This window comes from Chiloscyllium plagiosum, chromosome 24 (genome assembly GCF_004010195.1).
Source record: "Chiloscyllium plagiosum isolate BGI_BamShark_2017 chromosome 24, ASM401019v2, whole genome shotgun sequence".
In the NCBI taxonomy this organism is placed as follows: Eukaryota; Metazoa; Chordata; class Chondrichthyes; order Orectolobiformes; family Hemiscylliidae; genus Chiloscyllium; species Chiloscyllium plagiosum.
In genome coordinates, this window is record NC_057733.1 from 23,240,884 (window position 1) to 23,262,719 (window position 21,836).

General features: G+C 41.8%; 1 protein-coding gene across 4 annotated transcripts in view; it reads left to right on the forward strand.

Moving 5' to 3' along the window:
- Positions 1–21,836, forward strand: part of acsf2 (acyl-CoA synthetase family member 2) — a 181,656-nt gene that overhangs the window by 155,168 nt on the left and 4,652 nt on the right. For all 4 annotated transcript variants that reach the window (XR_006315206.1, XM_043714578.1, XM_043714576.1 and 1 more), the window contains 5 exons: positions 9,719–9,826; positions 12,971–13,122; positions 14,440–14,581; positions 18,634–18,744; positions 20,172–20,240. Coding sequence is in view for 3 of the 4 variants with exons in the window: in XM_043714578.1 (XP_043570513.1) it covers positions 9,719–9,826; positions 12,971–13,122; positions 14,440–14,581; positions 18,634–18,744; positions 20,172–20,240 (582 nt within the window). In the remaining variant the exon portion in view is untranslated. The remainder of the gene's footprint in view (positions 1–9,718; positions 9,827–12,970; positions 13,123–14,439; positions 14,582–18,633; positions 18,745–20,171; positions 20,241–21,836) is intronic.

Here is a 21,836-nt window from a genome sequence, read left to right on the forward strand (position 1 = left end):
AGCAAACATGCTCTTACAGCAGGATCTCTTTTGAATAGGGCAACTGTAATTCTGATGAGATCTGTTGGTCTTTGCATCTCTTGTATAGCTCTCACCTTTTCAGGTTTCAGGCAAAATCCTTTCCCTGTCAGTGCATGACTTATGTGCTCAGCTTCAGGCATCTCCAGTTACATATTTTTCTTCTTATTCTTTCTACTTATCCTATTTTCTCTTCTGCTTTTTTTACAATTACCACCTTTTCTGTTTTTCAGTTATTCAAGCTCCCAGAATTAAGTCAGAAGTGTCAGTGCCATCATACATTAATAAATAGCCTCCCTTTGATGCTAAAACATGCCATTCATAAATAATATTAAATGAGTCCAAGGTATGTCTTCAAAGCCTTCAATATCTCTCTTATTCACAGTTTTACTCCTCTGTGAGGTTTAGACATGTAGCATTCTTTCTCCAATGCTGATTACAGGATTGCTACTCTTAGTTTTTCCGTCTGTTTGGTTAATTTTTTAGCGATTTCATTCTCTTCTGCAAATCTCCTTTCCATTCCACAGGAGCAGGGAAAGGAAAATTCACAGCCATTCTGACTCACTCACCACTCTAATGTTATAGACTCTGGTTTTAATTGTTCCTTGCTGTAAGTTATTACAGTAGGTTACTCTCTTACTTCACTGAAAATTAACCCAATCTCAGCTTCACACTTCTAACATCATATTTCAAGGTACCTGTTTAACATTTCCGAGAAACTAAAGCAAAAACAAGTAACATACAAAGGTAGAAGTCAAACTTACTTTGCAACTTCACAGATAGACCTGTGCCCTGTTCATATTCTTCAATTTCAGTTTAGTCTGTGACTTAATGCAATTAGTTGGATCTTGAATAGAAGTAGGAGAATAAAGGATGACTACCAGATACAACTGAGCCAGAATGATAGGATGGCCATGTGTTGTTCCAACAGTTAGCCAGATCTCTCAATAATGGAAATGTAGCGTGTTGGTCTGTTAGAATGTTGAGCTTTGAATCTGTATTTTTCTGTAATGTGAGTAATGTGATGGAATGTTATCTTTGGAACGGGATTTCTACATGATCCCCATGAATGGGAATGCTTGGATTCGTTGAGAATTTTTGCAGACTCTGGGCTGATGGTGGTGGCATTGGGGATCAGATTACAGCTGCTGTTTGTTGAAATTGACTTTACATCCCATTGTATGGTAGAGGCAATGGAGTGTGGATCCTGTGCCTGCTGCCTGTGTGATCTCACCACAGGCATTTATAGTTGTGTTACTTGGTATTCAGAAGATCTTGAGCTCATTGAAAATTCTGCTGCCTATGTTGTAAGTCACACCAGATTTCATTCATTCTTGGCCATGTGCTTGTGAACTTACAATGCCTCCCAGTCCAGCAACATCTTGAGTTTAAACATTTTGTCCTTGTTTTAAAATCTCTCCGTTGTCCCCATCTTTGTGAAACCTCCATCCCCCTGAGACCTGTTATGGTCTTACAGTTCTGGCAGCTTGCATGTCTAGATTTTCATCACTCCACTGTTGGCTGTCTTTGCACGGGTACTATTTATGGAATTTCCTCCCATAATCCCAAATTAAACTAGGCCCACCTGCCTGTGCTTGACCCATATCCCTCCGAACATTTCTTAATCATGTACATATTCAAATGTCTTTTAAACATTGTAACTGTACCCAAATCCATCACTTCCTTTGGAAGTTTATTCCACACATGAACCATTCACTGTGTGTAAAACACTGCCCCATTTTAAAAAATCTTTGGTCCTTTCAACTTAAAAATCTGCCCCATAGTCTTGAAATATCCCATCTGAAGGGAAAGACACTTGCCATTCATCTTACCTATACCTCTCATTATTTTATAAACCTCTCAACGGTTATTTCTCAACCTCCTACACTGTGGTGAAAAATGCCAAGATGGAGGACAGGAAAAATTTGTAGCTGTAACAGGTGCTCCTTTTTTGAGGTATTTTAGGTGTTGGAGGTGATTTCCTCAAATTCCAGGAGCAGCAATTACTGTTTTACATGCTGTTGCAATTGTTTTTGGAATTTTGGAGAAAAAAAAGTCAAAACAACAGCACTTTTAAAAGGGAGAAAGACAGACAAAGGCAACAAGCACATGGTCTGTAAGGGGGAGAGAAAAAGAAACCCACCCTGCTAACTGACACAACTATGAATCTGCGCAGTTACTGCCTTTGCTGTTTGAATTCAGGTATCGCTGGATATCGGAGTGTGTCCAGGAAAAATTCACAAACAGCAAAATTCACAAACAGCAAAATTCACAACTGATCTTGGAGTAACTTGGGAGAGGGCGCAGCACAGAAACAGACAACTGGGTGGTTTTAAGCATAGCCTTACTGTAAATCTACAATAGTCAATAGAATGGTTTCTTTCTTGATTATATGTTTTTATTGGGATCAGTCTCTTGTTTAAATTTTTAAAAAATATAAGCCAGAAGTATTAAGTTAGCCTGGAGCAGTGTTTTGTAGAGCAATAAGACAGTGTTATTTTCTGGGTCTGTAGATTGGAAGGAGCAAAATGATGTTTAGCAGAGTGATATGCCCTTTTTGTCAGATGTGGGGAGTTTCGAGAGAGTTTACGGGTTACTGAGGATTATATCTGCAATAAATGTCATTAATTGCGAATCCGGTCAGATCGAATGGATCAGTTAGAGCGACATTTAGAGGCAATGAGGAACTTACAAGAGCTAAGGGGTGTGATGGATGGGAGTTATAGGAAGGGAAAAAAGCTGCAGATACAGTCAGGTAGATGGGTTAACTCCAACAAAGGTAGGAGAGGTAGGTAGGTAGTAAAGAAGTCTTCTGTGACTCCCACTTCAAACAAGCATGCTTTTTTGGAAAATGTAGGGGGTGATGCACTTTCAGGGGAGCGTAGCACGAACAGACAAGTTTCTAGTAACAATACAGGCTCTAAAGTATTGAGGGGTACGTCGGGTTCGAAGCGATTGATTATGTTAGGGGACTCTCTAGTCAGAGACACAGACAGACGTTTCTGTGGCCAGCAGCGAAAAATCAGAATGGTGTGTTGCCTCCCTGGTGCCAGCATCAAGGATGTCTCAGAGAGGATGCAGAATGTTCTCAAAAGCGAAAGGGACCAGCAGGAGGTCATTGTACACATGGAAACCAATGACTTCAGAAGGGAAAAGGATGAGATTCTGAAGGGAGAATATAGAAAGTTAAGCAGGAATTTTAAAAAGAGGTCCTCGAGGGTAGTAAAATCTGGATTACTCTGGATTACTACAGGCTAGTGAGGGTAGCAATAGGAGGATAGAGCAGATGAATGCATGGCTGAGGAGCAGGTATATGGGAGAAGGATTCACATCTTTGAATCATTGGAATCTCTTCTGGGGTAGAAGTGACCTGTACAAGAAGGATGTATTGCACCTGAATTGGAAGGGGACTAATATACTGGCAGGGAGATTTGCTGGAGCTGCTTGGGAAGATTTAAAAGGTTGCCGGGGGTTGGTGGGGGACCCAGGGAGATAGTGAGGAAAGAGATCAATCTGAGACTGGTACAGTTGAGAAAAGAAGCAAGTCAAACAGTCAGGGCAGGCAGGGTCAAAGCAGAGAACAAGGTAAGACTGATGAATTAAACTGCATTTATTTCAATGCAAGTGCCTAACAGGAAAGGCAGATGAACTCAGATCATGGTTAGAAACTCAGGGCATGGGATATCATAGCAATTACAGAAACATGGCTCAGGGATGGACAGGACTGGGAGCTAAATATTCCAGGGTACGAAAACTATAGGAAGGGTAGAAAGAGAGGCAAGAGAGGACGCGGAGTGGTGTTTTTGATAAGGCATAGTATTACAGCTGTACTTAGGGAGGATATTCCGGGAAATACATCCAGGGAAGTTATTTTGGTGGAACTGAGAAATACGAAATGGATGGTCACCTTATTTGCATTGTATTATAGACCCCCTAATAGTCAGAGGGAAATTGAGAAACAAATTTGTAAGGAGATCTCAGTTATCTGTAAGAATAATAGGGTGATTATGGTAGGGGATTTTAACTTTCCAAACATAGACTGGAACTGCCATAGTGTTAAGGGTTTAGATTGAGAGGGATTTGTGAAGAGGTGTGCACAAGGAAATTTTCTGAGTCAGCATGTGAATGCACCTAGTAGAGAAGATGCAACATTTGACCTACTCTTGGGAAATAAGATAGGGCAGGTGACTGAGGTGTCAGTGGGGGAGCATTTTGAGGCTAGCGACCATAATTCTATTAGTTTTAAAGTAGTGTGGGAAAAGGGTAGACCAGATCTAACAGTTGAATTTCTTAATTGGAGGAAGGCTAATCTTGACGGTATCAGACAATAAGTCTCAAAAGCGGAATGGAGGCAGATGTTCGCAGGTAAAGGGATGGCTGGAATATGAGAAGCCTTCAAAAATGAGATAATGAGAGTCCAGAGACAGTATATTCCTGTTAGGCTGAAAGGAAAGGCCAGTAGGTGTAGGGAATGCTGGATGACAAAAGAAATTGAGGTTTTGGTTGAGAAAAAGAAGGAAGCACATGTCAGGTATAGACAGGAGAGATCGAGAGAATCCTTTGAAGAGTATAAAGGCAATAGGAGTATACTTAAGAGGGAAATCAGGAGGGTGAAAAGGAGACATGAGATAGCTTTGGCAAGTAGGATTAAAGAGAATTCAAAAGGTTTTAATACATTAAGGACAAAAGGGTAACTAGGGAGTGAATAGGGCCCCTCAAGATCAGCAAAGCAGCCTTTATGTAGAGCCGCAGGAGATGGGGGGAGATACCAAACGAATACAGGTGCACAACCTTTATCCGAAATGCTCGGGACCAGCTGGTTTTCGGAATTCAGAATTTTTCAAATTTCAGAATAAGTGACAGTTTGGTGGTGACATTTTTAAAATCTTACCGAAGGGCAGACATTGTGAGTATAACAGGCCCTAAGACAGAATTGAGGCCTAGCAGTGCTGGACCAAACACCAACACCACCCCCCTCCAATGTCTTGTCTGAGTGACACACATTGAGTGGGTGTGGAGTTGGGCTAACTGTTTGCTAGCCAAACAACCTCGTTAATGAGAAAAAAAAAATCACAAAAAAACCTTCGGATTTCAGAGCTTTTTGGATTTCAGAATTTTGGATAAAGGGTTGTCTACCTATACTTTGCATTGGTCTCTACTGTAGAAAAAGGACATGGAAGATATAGAATGTGGGAAAATAGATGGTGACATCTTGAAAAACGTCCATAATACAGAGGAGGAAATGCTGGATGTCTTGAAATGCATTAAGGTGGATAAATCCCCAGGACCTGATCAGGTGTAGCCTAGAATCTGTGGAAAGCTAGGGAAATGATTGCTGGGCCCCTTGCTGCGATATTTGTGTCATCAATAGTCACAGGGGAGGTGCCAGAATACTGGAGGTTGGCTAACATGGTACCATTACTTAAGAAAGGTGGTAAGGACAAGCTAGGGATCTATAGATCGGTGAGCCTGATGTCGGTGTTTGACAAGTTGTTGGAGGGAATCCTGAGGGACAGGATTTATACGTATTATTAAAGGTAAGGACTGATTAGGGATAGTCAACATGGCTTGTGCATGGGAAATCATGTCTCACAACTTGATTGAGTCTTCTGAAAAAGTAACAAAGAGGATTGATGAGGGCAGAGCGATGGACGTGATCTATATGAACTTCAGTAAGGCATTCGACAAGGTTCCCCATGGAAGAATGGTTAGCAAGGTTAGATCTCATTGAATACAGGGAGAACTAGCCATTTGGATACAGAACTGGCTCGAAGGTAGAAGACAGAGGGTGTTGGTGGAGGGTTGTTTCTCAGACTGGAGGCCTGTGACCAGTGGGTGCTGCAAGGATTGGTGCTGGGTCCACTACTTTTTGTCATTTATAGAAATAATTTGGATATGAGCATAGGAGATATAGTTAGTAAGTTTGCGGATGACACCAAAATTGGGAGTGTAGTGGACAGTGAAGAAGGTTACTTCAGAGTGTAACGGGATCGTGATCAGATGGGCCAATGGGCTGAGGAGTGGCAGATGGAGTTTTATTGAGATAAATGTGAGGTGCTGCATTTTGGAAAAGCAAATCATAGCAGGACTTATCCACTTAATGGTAAGGTCCTAGGGAGTGTTGCTAAACATAGAGACCTTGGAATGCAGGTTCATAGCTCCTTGAAAGTGGAGTCGCAGGTAGATAGGATAGTGAAGAAGGCTTTCCTTTATTGGTCAGAGCACTGAATATAGGAGTTGGGAGGTCATGTTGCAGCTGTACATGACGTTGGTTAGGCAACTTTGGAATATTGGTCTCCTGCCTTTTGGAAGGATGTTGTGAAACTTTAAAGGGTTCAGAAAAGATTTACAAGGATGTTGCCAGGGTTGGAGGTTTTGAGCTATAGGGAGATGCTGAATAGGCTGGGGCTGTTTTCTCTGGAGGGTCAAAGGCTGAGGGGTGACATCATAGAGGTTTATAAAATTATGAGGGGCATGGATAGGATAAATAGAGAAGGTCTTTTCCCTTGGGTTGGAGAGTCCAGAACTAGAGAGCATAGGTTTAGGGTGAGAGGGGAAAGATATAAAAGGGACCGAAGGGGCAACTTTTTCACCCAAAGAGTGATGCGTGTATGGAATAAGCTGCCAGAGGAAGTGATGGAAGCTGGTACAGTTACAACATTTAAAAGGTATCTGGATGAGCATATGAATAGGAAGAGTTTAGAAGGATATGGGCCAGTTCGTGGCAAATGGGACTAAATTAGGTTGGGATATCTGGTTGGCATGGACGAGTTGGACCGAAGGGTCTGTTTCAAAGCTGTGTATGTCAATGACTCTACGACTTTGCAGCCTCTCCTTATAATTCAAACCCTTCATTCCTGGCAACATCCTGGTAAAACTCTTCTCAACACTGTACAGCTTAATAATATTATTCCTATAGCAGGGAGACCAGAGTTGGAAACAACTCTCAACAACAACTTTTATTTATACATATAGATGTAATATATCAACCAGAGATTTCATGGGGCACGTTATCAAGCAAAATTGGAGACTGAGCAACATAGAGAGATATTAGGATAGCTGACCAAACTCTGGCCAAAGAATTAATTTGTAAGGAACATGTCAAAGCAGGAGACAGTTGAGAGGTAAAAGGTTTAAAGAGAATTCCAGAGTTTAGGGCCCAGCTGAGGACAAAGTGAACAACAGTGGAGGAAAGAAAATTGGGACCAATAACAGAAAAAAAAAATCAGCAGTTCTGACAGCATCTGTGTAGAAAAAGCAGAGGTAACAGGTCAGGTCCAGTGACCCTTCTTCAGAACTGATTTTAGCTCGGAGAAGGTTGGTGTACAGTATATGGTAAAGAAAGGGTGGGGGATGGGGAAAAAGTAAACAATGGAGCCCAAAAAGAGATAGAAACAGTTGGGTAGACAAAGGGATGGACAAAAGTCAATTTGCAAGAATGAATACTGATAATGGGGACTGTTAGTGGCTGACAATGGGTCATATGTGGTAACAGCCCATGCAATGACAAGGCCTGGTGTGAGGGGGTTCGGGTAAGAACATGGGAGAAGGTACTCAGGCCCTAAAATTATTAAACTCGATATTGAGTCCAGAAGGCTGCAGGTTTCTCATGCGGAAAATGAGGTTGTTCTTCTAGCTTGCACTGAGCTTTGCTGGAGGACTGGAGAAGCCTGATGTTGGCCAGGGAACACAATAGTGTGTAGACATGGCAAGAAACTGGAAGCTCCAGGTTTTTGTGGAAAGAATGTAGGTGTCCTGAAAAGCGGACGCCCAATCAGAGGCATCTGGATGGGTGTAAGAATAGGAAGGGCTTAGAGAGATATGGGCCAAGTACTGGCAAATGGGGCAAAGTCAGATTGGGATGTCTAGTCAGTGCAGAAGAGTTGGACCGTTCTGTTTCTGTGCTATATGACTCTATGACTTTATGTAGAGCAGACCACATTGTAAACAATGAATAGATAAGAAGGGAGGAAATAAATGGACAGGTGTTTTCCCTTCTGCAATTGCAGGGGGAAGGTAGCTTGGGGAGATGTTGAGAGAGGTAGAAGAGTGACCAGTGTGGATATTAGTGGCCAGACTATCCTCAGAAATGGAAACAGAGATGTCAAGAAAGAGAAGGGAGGAGCCAGAGATATTTGGGAGACTATAAATTTGGAGACAGTTACTGGGAGATCACCTGATGAAATTAGATTAGTCACTATTGCGGACACAGTAGCCTGGTTTTCCATGATGGGTAATGGTCCAGGGGGAGATAAGAAGAGATGTCTGAGATCTGGTGCTCAGCCTCCACAATGTAGAGCATAATACATCAGACGACAGCATGTTGCATCACCCTTGTCAGCAGGGTTGGATCTGAGTTCACGGAGTGCGGTTAGTTCAGGGGGAGATAAATCGCAATAGGTGAGGGGGAAGCAGAGAAAGTGAGGTGACCAATGTCACATTGACAGTTCTTGATGACCAGGTTAAGTGCTGGTAAAAGGCCAGTGTATCCACTATGTATAAAACCAATGGACCATACAATAACAATGGCAACAGTGGTCCAGCCGAGAAAGGTATGTTCTTTGAAAGAAAAGATTGCTCTTCCTGCAACCCCATTAAAATATCAATCAGACCTACCATCAAAGTATTGATATAGTGTTTTTAAACATTTCAAAACATTTCACACCTCTTGTCTTGTCTAAATAAACATTGACACATTGAATATAGAGATCACAGAAAGATAAATATTTTAATCTTTTATGGATGTCAATCAAGCAAAGCCTAAAGTTCGATTCACTTGCCAAAGTAAACCTTTGAGTTCATGCTGTTATTGGTCCCAGCTCTCAGTCAAGCGTACATGATGGGACATGTTGGATCAATTGACAAATGAGGTGTCACAAAGTGAGATGAGAACATTACTAATGTGATAGATCCTGACCCAGCTGCTCTAAGAAAAAGGACTGAACTAATAATACCCTGAGGGAAAATTCAGAGAAATGTGTTTTAGCTGCAAGACCTAACTTCAAATCCTCCTGTACTCTTGACACTATGTTTTATTAAAAGTCTATACTAGGAAGCTCAATTCTTTTGTTCTTGTTGTTGTGCCTTTGTTAGACACATTTGAAATTTGCTGGCAAATTTGTTCATTATTCTTATTTGAAGCTCTGTGAAAGCATCCTAATAAACCAAATTGATTTCATCTTAAAACCATCTAGTGTTCTCTGTATTTAGAACTGTATTATCTTATTGAATCCCTACAGTATGGAAGCAGACCACTTGGCCTATTAAGTCCACACTACACCTCTGAAGAGCATCACAGCCAGACTCAACCCCCCTACCCTATCCCTGTAATCCGGTATTTCCCATGGTTAATCCACCTGGTCTACAAACTATGGGCAATTTAGCATGGCCAATCCACCTAATCTGCACATTTTTTGGATTGTGAAGAAACTGGACCACCGAGAGGAAACCCACACAGACATGGGGGGAATATGCAAACTCCACATAGACAGTTGCCTGAAGCTGGAACTGAACCCAGGTGCCTGGTGCTGAGAGGCAGCAGTGCTAATCACTGTTCCAGCATGCCATTCTTCAGTCAATAGTGTCACACACACCCTCCTTCCCACCCCTACCAGTTACTATCGCTATCATTCCTTACAGTTTCATAAATAGAATAATGATTCTGCTGAACTCTGAATAATAGTGACTTTCTTTTTACCAGGGGGCATATGGAATGACAGAGAACAGCCCAGTCACATTTCAAGGATTCCCAATGGATGAAATAACACGGAAACTAGAAACAGTTGGATATGTTGCCCCTCACATCGAGGTAAGGAGGTGGCAGGTTATTTTTTGCTGATGAACTGTATAGCTGTATAAGGTTGGCATAGCTTCACTTCTTCCTTCTCACTGTTTCCCTCTCTATTCTCATCCTTTATCTCGTTTCTCCCTCCTCACCTTCTCTCCTTCTACTGCTTATTTGTGTTTTTATTCTTTCTTTCACCTCTTTTTACTCTTGATCTCTTCCTTCTCATTCTCTCTTACTTTTAATCTTTCCCTCTTTTTGCACTTTTTATCACATTCCTCTGTTTCTGTTCCCTTCACTTCCCTTTTCTTAGTCCTTCCGTCTTTCTCTCCTTTTCCATTTCACACTTCTCTCCGAGCCTTTTATTGCTTTCTCTCTGTATATCTCCCTATCGCTGATCATCCTCTCTCTCTCTGTTTCTCCCCGCCCTGACTGGTTTTGTATTACACCTGAAAACTGGCTCACAGTCTGGATGACATCCGTTTCTGTAGCTCTTGGTTGCAAGTGAATCACACACCTGACTCTCTCACTACTCAGAAATTGAGTTCAGTTCTGAACCAGTGTCACAGTTACTGCTAGCCATAACTCACCGAGCTAGGATATCATGTTATGCCAGATGTTCTATAAAGCAGAGTCTTTCTGGCTTGTCTAGTTGCTGTCCACCCTGTGTCAAACATTATTTCTCACTAAATGACCAACTGCTTGCAGAAGTTTCAAAGGCTAGTGCTAATGATTACATTTGCCAACTCAGCTTGGATAGATTTGGTAATATGACATTCCTCCTACAACTACCCAGAACACAGAACAAAGAACATTACAGCACAGGAACAGGCCCTTCAGTCTTCCAAGCCTGCGCCGATCCATATCCTCTATCTAAACCTGCAGCCTATTTTCTAAGGATCTGTATCCCTTTGCTCCCTGCCCATTCATGTATCTGTCTAGATACATCTTAAATGATGCTATTGTTCCCACCCCTACACCTCCGCTGGCAATGCATTCCAGGCATACACAACCCTCTGTGTGAAGAAATTTCCACACATATCTCCCCTAAACTTTTCTCCTCTCACTTTGAACTCATGACCCCTAGTAATTGAGTTCCACACTCTGGGAAAAAGTTTCTTGCTATCCACCCTATCTACAGCTCTCATGATTTTGTAGGCCTCAAACAGGTCTCCCCTCAACCTCCTTTTTCCAATGAAAATAATCCTAATCTACTCTACCTCTCCTCATAGCTAGCACCCTCCATGCCAGGCAAAATCCTGGTAAACCTCCTCTGCACCCTGTCCAAAGTATCCACATCCTTTTGGTAATGTGGCGACAAGAACTGTACGCAGTATTCCAAACGTAGCCAAGCCAAAGTCTTATACAATTGTAACATGACCTGCCAACTCTTGTACTCAATATGCCATCCCATAAATCAGTCATCAGTCATCCAGCATGCCAACTGTAAGGAAATCTATATTTTGGAGGATTCTTTTGTCTCTGTGTGTTTTGAGAAACTGATTTTGTGCCTGTAGAAATGATAATTGGTTTAACTAGAGGTTGTAATATTTAAGGCATAGAATACACTTGATTCTGACTCAGAACAGGGGTGTACAATAGGCCAGTTCAGTGGTCAGTGAGTGGGGATGGGTTGGTGGGGAGAGCCAAAAGAAGAGTTGGCACCATCGCAACTAAAATGTTGCCATTAGCTCCATACCACTGAGGTTTGGGGTCATGGAACCCCTGGAGAAGTATTTGTTCAATGCAGCTAGGGAGACTGGAGCTTGAAAAAACTCAGAAGCAGTTCTTAGCAGCAGTGTGACTACGAACCAGGAGTCATTCTGTGTTTAGATGCTGAAACTTTACCTGCCCATCACAGAAGGATACTGTACATAGTATGTCAGTTCAGCTTGAAAAGAAGGTCAAAGAAGGCTGGATCCTGAATTAGATTTGAAAGAGATCTAGATTAGATTATGATTGTATGTCACATTATCCATTATGCCTTTTTGGTTAAGAAATTTAGGTGGAGTAAACATTACTGTCAGCTGGAGATCCAAACCATTTCAGAGTGATGCTCAAAGCAGCTGGATTTGCCAATGTTTAAATGTTAGACAACGCCCATGTGGGTCAAGAGTGTAGTGCTGGAAAGACACAGCAGGCAGCATCTGAGGACCAGGCAAATCAATGTTTCGGGCATAAGCCACTCATCAGGACCACACTCTGAACTCTGATCTCCAGCATCTGCAGTCCTCACTTTCTCCCAACAGCCCTGTGAATTCAGTGGAAGAGATTGAGAAACTGGGAGATGAACAGCCATTGAGTCTTAGTTACAGAAATTTTGGAGGGAAATCAGAAGTTATGTCCTCAGTGGAGGGAGCTGAAATCCTTCACGAGGAAGACAGAAGCATCAGTGATTTTTTTTGCACTTAGCATTGACTGATGTCTGAGTGGGTAGTCAAAGTTGTTTTTGATTGTTTTGTTTGTGTCAACTATTTGATAAGCAGTTTTCTAATATGTACAGGCAAAGTTTGCCTGCTACTTCATATTTACCTTTTGTTTATTCTTGATGTGTGAGTGTGATAGGTAATATTGACTGTTTGCTTTATTAACGTGTGTATATTAAAATTTCTTCTGTTTGCTTACAACAGAGGAATCTTGTGGATTTATTCTCTTAATTAGCAACTGGGTGTTCAAATTTTGCTGACTTAAACAAAAAAAGGTTAACAGTCTTTAACCTTATTGGAACAAATTTTGGGATCTCCTCTAGGACTGTAACAAAACTTGGAGAGCTGATATAGGATCATAATGCAAACTCCACAGATTCTGCCTTCCCAGGCCAATAAGAAAGCAAACTGTCCCAATCAAACACATTTGCTCCAAATTCAATTTTTTTGGTAGCTACTAAGCCAAAAGTATTCCAAAAAAAGAAAATAAATGTCTTTTTTTCAAATATCTTTTTGATTTTCTTCTTGAATTGTTCACAGCTGTGTCTGTGAGATTAGTCCTCAATTTCTGAAGTGTCCTGTCCAAATCCTGGAGGTTTGGCACCTCAAGAATTAGCCAATACTGTATTTGAAGTAAATGTTTTGCATTTAGAACATGGGCAAACAGAGTGATTCATTTGAGCATGACTGCAACATACTGCTCCTCTGGCCCTATCTCATGGCATTTTAATGTGTGTTACAGGCCAAGGTTGTGCATCTTCAAAGTGAGGAAGTTCTTCCCTTGAACACAGCAGGGGAGCTGTGGATCCGGGGATACACTGTTATGTTGGGATACTGGGATGAACCAGAAAAGACAAGGGAATGTATCACCCCAGAAGGCTGGTTCAAAACAGGGTGAGTCAACTTTCCCTGGCTTGTGGTATGTTTTTAGGGAATTGGATGACCAAATAAAACATCAGTCAACATGCAACATTACTGAGTCAATCAAGCTACAGACTAAGTGAGAACCTACATTTTTACAAATGTGCTTGCAACTATGGGATGGGGAACAGTGAGCAAATCCGTGCGCAGTCTTTTTCTTTTTAATAAAGTAAACTTTAGCATGTACTTTCTCAACATTATTGTGAGTTCCAGTGATTGAAACACTGACATTTATGACATTATTCAAGCCTCTCATTTAGAGTCCAGTCTGTAACTTGGTGCCAAATACTTGTTGATCTTTGGCTATCCATTCATTTTGTTATTGTTATTTCCCTCTGCCCTCCTTCCTTAATGAAGACATTGATCTCGTATTAGTAAAGTGGTGAAAAGGGCAAATGGGACAGCTCCTATATCATTCGAGGCATAGATTACAAAAGCAGGGAAATCATGTTGGAGTTGTATAGAACTCTGGTGAGACCACAGTTAGAGTACTATGTGTGGTTCTCATCACCACATTACAGGAAGGATGTGATGGCATTGGAGGGGATGCAGAGGAGTTTCACCAGAATGCTGTTTGGGATAGAAACTTTAAGAGATAAGGAAAGGTTGAATAGGCTTGGGTTGTTTTCCTTGGAGCAGATGAGATGGGTGGGGCGATTTGATTAAAGTGTACAAGATTTTGAGGAGTGTGAACAGAGTGGATAAAGAGCAGTTGCTCTCCTTAGTTAAAGGGTCAGCCACGAGGGGACATGAGTTCAAGGTGAGGGACAGGAAGTTTAGGGGGAATGTGAGGAAAAATCTTTTCAGCCAGAGGGTGGTGCCATTCTGGAATGTGCTGCCTGAGAAGGTGGTAGAGGCGAGTTGCCTCATATGTTTTTGAAAGTACCTGGATGAGTACTGGGCACATCATAACATTCAATGCTGGCAAATGGGATTAGGTTGAAGGTCAAGTGCTTCTCGTGCGTTGGTGCAGACTCAGTAGACCAAAGGATCTCTTCTACACTGAATATTTCTATTGGGATGTGCCTTTGGGGTACTGAAGTCAATTACAGAATTAGTACACTCGCGTGGCTTAGAACCTTAACTGAAGCCTGACCGAGATGCAAAGCTGAGACATCATATTCCATGTGACTGAGACATACATTTACCAAGAGAAGGCCAATAGCCTCCGGTCTCCTGTATTTCATTGCTCCACAGAGAGCTAGCAATTAAACTCTAGTTTTGACTACTGATGATTTCATGTAAAATTTGCAGAAATGCAGTGTTAATTACTTGGTCCTGCACTTTCAGTGATATTGCCAAACTCGATGCTTATGGTTACTGTCGGATTGTTGGCCGATGTAAAGATATAGTTATCCGTGGAGGAGAGAACATTTATCCAGCAGAAGTGGAAGCATTTCTGCACACACATCCAAAAATACATGAAGTCCAGGTAAGTGATTTAAACTACAGTTTATACTAATGGAACCAGCTCGAGTGGGTTGGTAAAAGGTAGGTCACACCTGACCTCTTCACATTTTCTGAAGAGGTGACTGAGGGGAATGTCAATTGATGTCATTCATTTAGACTTCTAGAAGGCTATTAACTAAAGTTGAAGCTTGCAGAATTGAAAGTTAACTATTAACCTGATCAGAAAATTGCCTAACTGTCAGGAGAGGTGGTAGGGAGAATGAGGAGGTACTCTCATAGGCAGTTTGTGACTGTTAGAATTCCACAAAGATCTGTGCTGGTGTCTCAGTTATTTATCTTCATCATTGACATGAACAATTATTTTGAAAGTTCACATTTCCAAATTTTCCAATTATTCAAAGATAGGCAACACTGTAGACTGCCTAGATTGAACCATAAGTAGAGAAAAGGCATATTTAATAAATGGTGAAAGACTAGAAACAGTGGAAAAACAAATAATTTGGGGTGTGGAAGTGGCGATGGGCAAGATACATAGATCATGAAAATGCCATTAATAGGAACAATTGATGATTTAAAAAGTTGATGAAATACTAAATCTATACTTAGAGGACTAGGTTAAAAGGCATTAGGAAATTACGCTTCAACCATACAAAACCCTTCTTTACACCTAGCTGGATTCTTGCACACAATGCTGGGCTGCAGGAAGGACGTCTTGACCCTTGAATGATAGCTGAACTCTCAAATTTAATTTATGGGGAGAAATCACACAATCTATGGAATCATAGAATTGTTGCAGCACAGAAAGAGGCCATTCAGCCTATTATGACTGTACCAGCTCTTTGCAAGAACAATCCAATTAGTGACATTTCCACATCCTTTCCCCAGTGCTCTGCAATTCTTTCTCTCTTCACATAATCATCCAATTCTCTTTTGAAACTACAATTTAACTTGCCTCTATCACAATCTTAGGCAGCGCATTCAAATCTTAATCACTCCCTGTGTATAAAGGTTTACCCCATGCCACTGTTCATTTTGCTGATCAACTTGTTTTTCTTTGCCGATCAGTCTAACTATATAAATTTTGTCCTCACCCTTCAAGGACGTCCTTACTTTCCTACACTAAAATATCTTGATTAATCAGTACTGTTACCACACCCCCCTCCCCCCACCCTTTCTCCCTTTGCAATATCTATGAGTAGTTTATATTCTTGTACATTAAGTGCCCCTTTGTCGTAATTTTGTAAGCCATATTTTTCATATTGCTGCTGCGTCAATCACATCAATTATTTTAACTCACCAGATATATTTACCAAACTTTCTGTATTTCCATATGTGTGTTGTATTCAAGCCTTTGATTTCCTTGAAGTCGTTCTTAATCTGTTGCTATCTAATATGATGTGACTTTCTTCTCGAATAGTATTCAGTACTCTTACTTTATGTACCTTAATTTTTCTTTTCTGCTTGTATGTGTTGATGTCTGTTCCCCTGCAAATTAAGTTTAAATTCTCCCAAAACACACCAATGAGGATATCAGTCCTCATCCTTTTGAGGAGCAACTTATCCTTTTCAAATCAGAGCAGGACTTATACACTTAATTGGAAGGACCTGGGGAGTTAAAGGATGTTGCCAGGGTTGGAGGGTCTGAGCTACAGAGAGAGGCTGAACAGGCTTGGGCTGTTTTCCCTGGAGCGTCGGAGGCTGAGGGGTGACCTTATAGAGGTTTACAAAATTATGAGGAAGGGTTTGGAGGGATATGGGCTGGGTGCTGACAGGTGGGACTAGTTTGGGTTGGGATATCTGTTCAGCATGGACAGGTTGGACCGAAGGGTCTGTTTCCATGCTGTACATCTCTATGACTCTATGAGTGTTGCTGATCAAAAACACCTTGGAGTGCAGGTTCATAGTTCCTTGAAAGTGGAGTCACAGGTAGATAGGGTAGTGAAGAAGGCATTTGGTAAGCTTCCCTTTATTGGTCAGAGCACTGAGTATAGGAGTTGGGAGGTCATGTTGCAGCTGTACAGGGCATTAGTTAAACCACTTATGGAATATTGCATGTGATTCTGGTCTCCCTCATATCGGAAGGCTGTTGTGAAACTTGAAAGGGTTCAGAAAAGATTTCCAAGGATGTTGCCAGGATTGGAGGATTTGAGCTATAAAGAGAGGCTGAACAGAGTGGCTGTTTTCCCTGGAGCATTGAAGGCTGAGGAGTGACTTTATAGAGGTTTCTAAAATCATGAGGGGCATTGATAGGATAAATAGATAAGGTCTTTTCTCTGGGGTGGGGGAGTCCAGAACTATAGGGCATAGGTTTAGGGTGAGAGGGGAAAAATTTAAAAGGGACCTAAGGGGCAACGTTTTCATGCAGAGGGTGGTGCATGTATGGAATGAGCTGCCAGAGGAAGTGGTGGAGGCTGATACAATTGCAGCATTTAAAAGGCATCTGGATGGGTATATGAATAGGAAAGGTTTAGAGGGATATGGGCCATGTGTTGGTAAATGAGACTAGAGTCGGTTGGGATAGCTGGTCAGCATGGACGAGTTGGACTGAAGAGTCTGTTTCCCTTACATCTCTATGATTCTATCACTTTAGATAGTTGCCTCTTGCCTCAGAACTGGTCCCAGAAGCTGAAACCTTCCCTCCTACATCATGTTTCAAGCCATGGGTTGATCTTTCCTATTTTCTTTCTCTACTCTGTTTTGTATGTGGTGAAGGAAAAGCCAGTAAAATTGATGAATGACAAATAGCCATCCATCTTGTCTTCTCTGCCTCAAAATGAAGGTCCAGTGTGACCAGTACGTTCATTTCCAAGTGTTGTTTTTAACTGGACTTTTCCTCAGGGTTTGAAGGCTTACTTTTTAAACCGCATCCTTACCTCCTGAAAATCTGATCAAGGAAACTCAGCACATGTTCTCTTTTTATTGTTGTGACCAACCTGTGCCATAACTTCTGGCTTACTCTCTATCCTCTGCAGTATATTTTGACAGAAATTCCCAAATAGTGCGTGAATTACAAGTAACAACTCTGTTGCATGTTCATGTCATTTGTTATTGTTATGTTACAATCTGAATCGAAATCCTAACTACATTTTAGAAAAAGATTAACTTTTTAAATTCTTAAAATTTTCACTTATCAAATTACTTGGGTTTAGTATGCTGTAAAAATAGCTCTCTGGAGAACTGGACTATGTTACATAGAGTGTATAATGACCTGTGTTGTATCTGCTCTGATCCAGCACCACATTTTTCAATTCTGGTGCTCCAGCATCTGCAGGATTCCTAAAGAAGGGCTTATGCCCGAAACGTACCTACTGCGAATCCTCTTGCAAGGATGCCTACCTGAAGAAGCTCTCCTATTCTCCTGCTCCTCGGATGCTGCCTGACCTGCTGTGTTTTTCCAGCACCACATTTTTCAACATATCCTTTCTTTTTGCCTTATCCTACTCCAAACTCTTTGACATTTACACGTAGGAGAAAGTGAGGACTGCAGATGCTGGAGATCAGAGCTGAAAATGTGTTGCTGGAAAAGGTCAGGCAGCATCCAAGGAACAGGAGAATCGACGTTTCGGGCATAAGCCCTTCTTCAGGAAAATCAGGACATTTACACGTAGTCTATGTCTGTGACCAGATTCATTCTCCTAGTAGGAACAAACTGTTCTGAATGCCTTCGAATACTCTGACACTGATTCACCTTCAAATAGCTGTTTCAAGTCCATTTTTGTTCAGTAATATCTCAGGTTAGTTAAATTGTCCTTTCCCCAAATTAAACATTTTAAATGTTTTGATATTTATCTTTTTTCATAACTTCTTTAAATTGAACTGAGTTATGATTGTTACAACTAAAATATTTTCCACTGATTCTCTTTCTAACCACTCAGGTTAATTCCCTAAATCTAAGTTCACCATCTCCCTGTTTATTGTAGAGGTTGTGATATATAGCTAAAAGAAAATCTCCTTACATTTGAAGAATTCTTCTAGCTCAGTGGTAAGTCTATGACAGGATGCAGTGTGCAGATGGTGGGTAGGGGGTGTGGTTGTGTCTGTTTGATGGGAGCTAACTCCATTTTCTGTTGGCAGGTGGTAGGAGTGTTTGATTACAAGATGGGTGAAGAGCTCTGTGCCTGTGTGAAAGTGAACGACGGAATGGAATGTACAGCTGAGGAGATTAAAACGTACTGTAAAGGACAGGTACATGCTTTTGTAGATCATACTTAAATGTGGTCAGCAATAATATTAACAACATACAGTCCTCTTCACAATGGATATAGAGAGTCATTAGAATACATGATGTTAGTCAGAGAGGGTAAGCATTGTAGGTCAAGGTGCTGAAAAATTAATTCAGCCCATTTTGCTGAGAAATGTCCTTGCAGAGGGGAATCTTTCTTCTGATTGAGTCAGAGGCAAGAAGAGGCTTCGATGAGGAAACCTGTCCTCCGATGGCCGGATGTCATTTAGACTTGGTAATGGCATAAATGGGAGTCACATGGCTTTCCTGTGGTTCCCACAAGATGCCCAGAAAACTGCAAGGTTAGCAGGCTGCCTACTAAGGTACTGAAGGGGCTAGGGTGACAGGGAAGTCAGTATTGAATGTAACCCCCTCACCCACTCCTGTGATCCCCATTGGCTGTGACTCCAAACATATTTTCAAATAATTGAAGCTAAGGTTCCAGCGATGATTCCTAGTGAAGTCCCAGCAGCCTACCACTCCAGGTTATTTTCTACAATTTGTGATGCCAGCAATGGAATTCACACCCACAAGAGATGCCAGTCATCAGAGAATGGTGGGCCTGTGGAATTCACTGGCACAGAAGGTGGTTGAGGCCAAAACATTATGTGTTTTAGGAAAGGGTTGGATGTAGTTCTTGTGGCTAAAGGAACCAACAAAAATGGGGAAAAGGTGGCATTATATATTGAACTCAATGATCAACCATCTGAATGGCACTGCAGGCTCGAGGAATTGAGTGGCCAACTCCTGCTGTTATCTTCTATGTTTCTATATGAATACAGTCAAGCCTTCTCAACAGAAGGTTTGCAAGTTTCCCATCATTCTGCAATTGGTAGGCGTTACCCAGGTCAGGAACATTAACTTCTACCAATTATATTTGGCCATTGAAATTAGAATGTAGGGAAACAAGATTGTTCTGAATTCAAGATTCCCTCAATGATGTTCCAAATCAGTAAGGTAGGAGGTGGATATATGTCGCAGGGAAATTTATCATGTGATCTTTCAAATTTGAAAAATAGCTGGATCATGGTAATATTAGAAATCACCTCTTCAGAAAAGTTCAGCATGGCTTGAGATCACATTCGATTCTTTAAGATGGGGTCATGTTGCTACTCTAAGTGGTCTGTGTTGACCCACCAAAGGTAGAACAGGGATTTGGTGTTGAGGGATTGTGGCCACATGTTGGTGACACTGATTGTGCTGAATGCCAAGACAGGAGTGAATACGATGGAACTTAGTGCCTTGGGATGGGAATGAATAAAATAGGCTGAGAAAGACAGGAAGGTTTTCTTCGTAGTCCACCATCACTCCATCATTTCGATTCGAGGGATATGGGAGAGGAAAAATGAAGCAGCATTTTGAAACTATCCAATTTCTGTATTCCTGACAGATCTCCCATTTCAAGATCCCACGGTACATGGTGTTTGTCAATGATTTCCCTCGGACTCCCACTGGGAAGGTACGTACAGTAGCAGTAAACCTGGAAAGACAATATTCATTTCTGAAAGCTGAAAAAGTAAAGTAAAAGTATTTCTGCAACACCATCTGGACTTAGAGAACATTCACATGTGCTCCAACGCCTACAATCAATGTGGGGTTCCAAGACTAATGCTGTAATTGGATTCCATGATGTGCTAATGGGTGGAACTGATGGGTATTGCATTTATTATTGAGTGAGCTTTTGGCTCAGAGATAGTATTCTCGTCTAAGAAGTAGAAGGTGAAGGGTCTGCACTGCCTTCTGGGTGGACACTGGACAATGGTCACTGAAACCTGAATTCACATTCAGTGGGGTACTGAGTCTAAGCGGTGTGAGTACACTTCCTTAGTTTGTATTTTAAGGGGGTTGGTTGCATGCTTCAAACTGTTGGGACCACAAGAGAAGGCACTCCTCAAGGACAGGAATGGGAAATCAGCCCAGGACATAGCTTAAGAACCTCCTATATCAAATTTGCATTTCGACCTTTCGCAGAAGCAGAGTAGAACAGAAGGATATTTATAAAAGCTCAGATCGTGAGTAGCTGAACTGGCCCAAGTTTGATAAACTCAACTGAATTTACTGATCTTCACCAAGGTGGGTCTTACAATTGGTTTCAGCATACAACCTAGTGATCACTGGTTCCCTTTGTTGTAGACCAAACCACCCCCTCAGCAAGAATTCACATTTTAAAAAAAACCTTGATGTATGCAGTGCTCAAAACCCAACCCACTGTCCCGCTCCGAGAGACCCAGGGCTCAAAACCCAACACATTGTCCCATTCAGAGACCTAGCAATCAAAGCCCAACATATTGTCTCACTCCGTGAGACCCAGTGCTCTAAACCCAACCCACTATCCCACTCCAAGAGACCCAGTGCTCTCAACTCAACCCATTCTCCCATTCCGAGAGATCCAGTGCTGAACACCCAACCCATTCTCCCACTCCGTGAGACCCAGTGCTCTAAACCCAACCCATTGTCCCATTCAGAGACCCAGTGCTCTAAAGTCAACCCATTCTCCCATTTCGAGAGATCCAGTGCTGAACACCCAACCCACTGTCCCACTCCAAGAGACCCAGTGCTCACAAACCAACACTGTCCCACTCTGGGAGACCCAGCATTGAAAACCCAACCCATTATCCCATTCCGACAGAACCAGTGCTGAAAATCCAAACCACTATCCCACTCTTAGAGTCATAGAGATGTACAGCATGGAAACAGACCCTTCGGTCCAACCTGAGCATGCCGACCAGATATCCCAACCCAATGTAGACCCACCTGCCAGCACCCAGCCCATAACCCTCCAAACCTTCCAATTCATATACACATCCAAATGCCTCTTAAATGTTGCAATTGTACCAGCCTCCACCACTTCCTCTGGAAGCTCATTCTATACACGTACTACCCTCTATGTGAAAAAGTTGCCCCTTAGGTCTCTTTTATATATTTCCCCTCTCGCCCCTAAACCTATGCCCTCTAGTTCTGGACTTCCCGACCCCAGGGAAAAGACTTTGCCTATTTATCCTATCCATGCCCCTCATAATTTTATAAACCTCTATAAGGTCACCCTTCAGCCTCC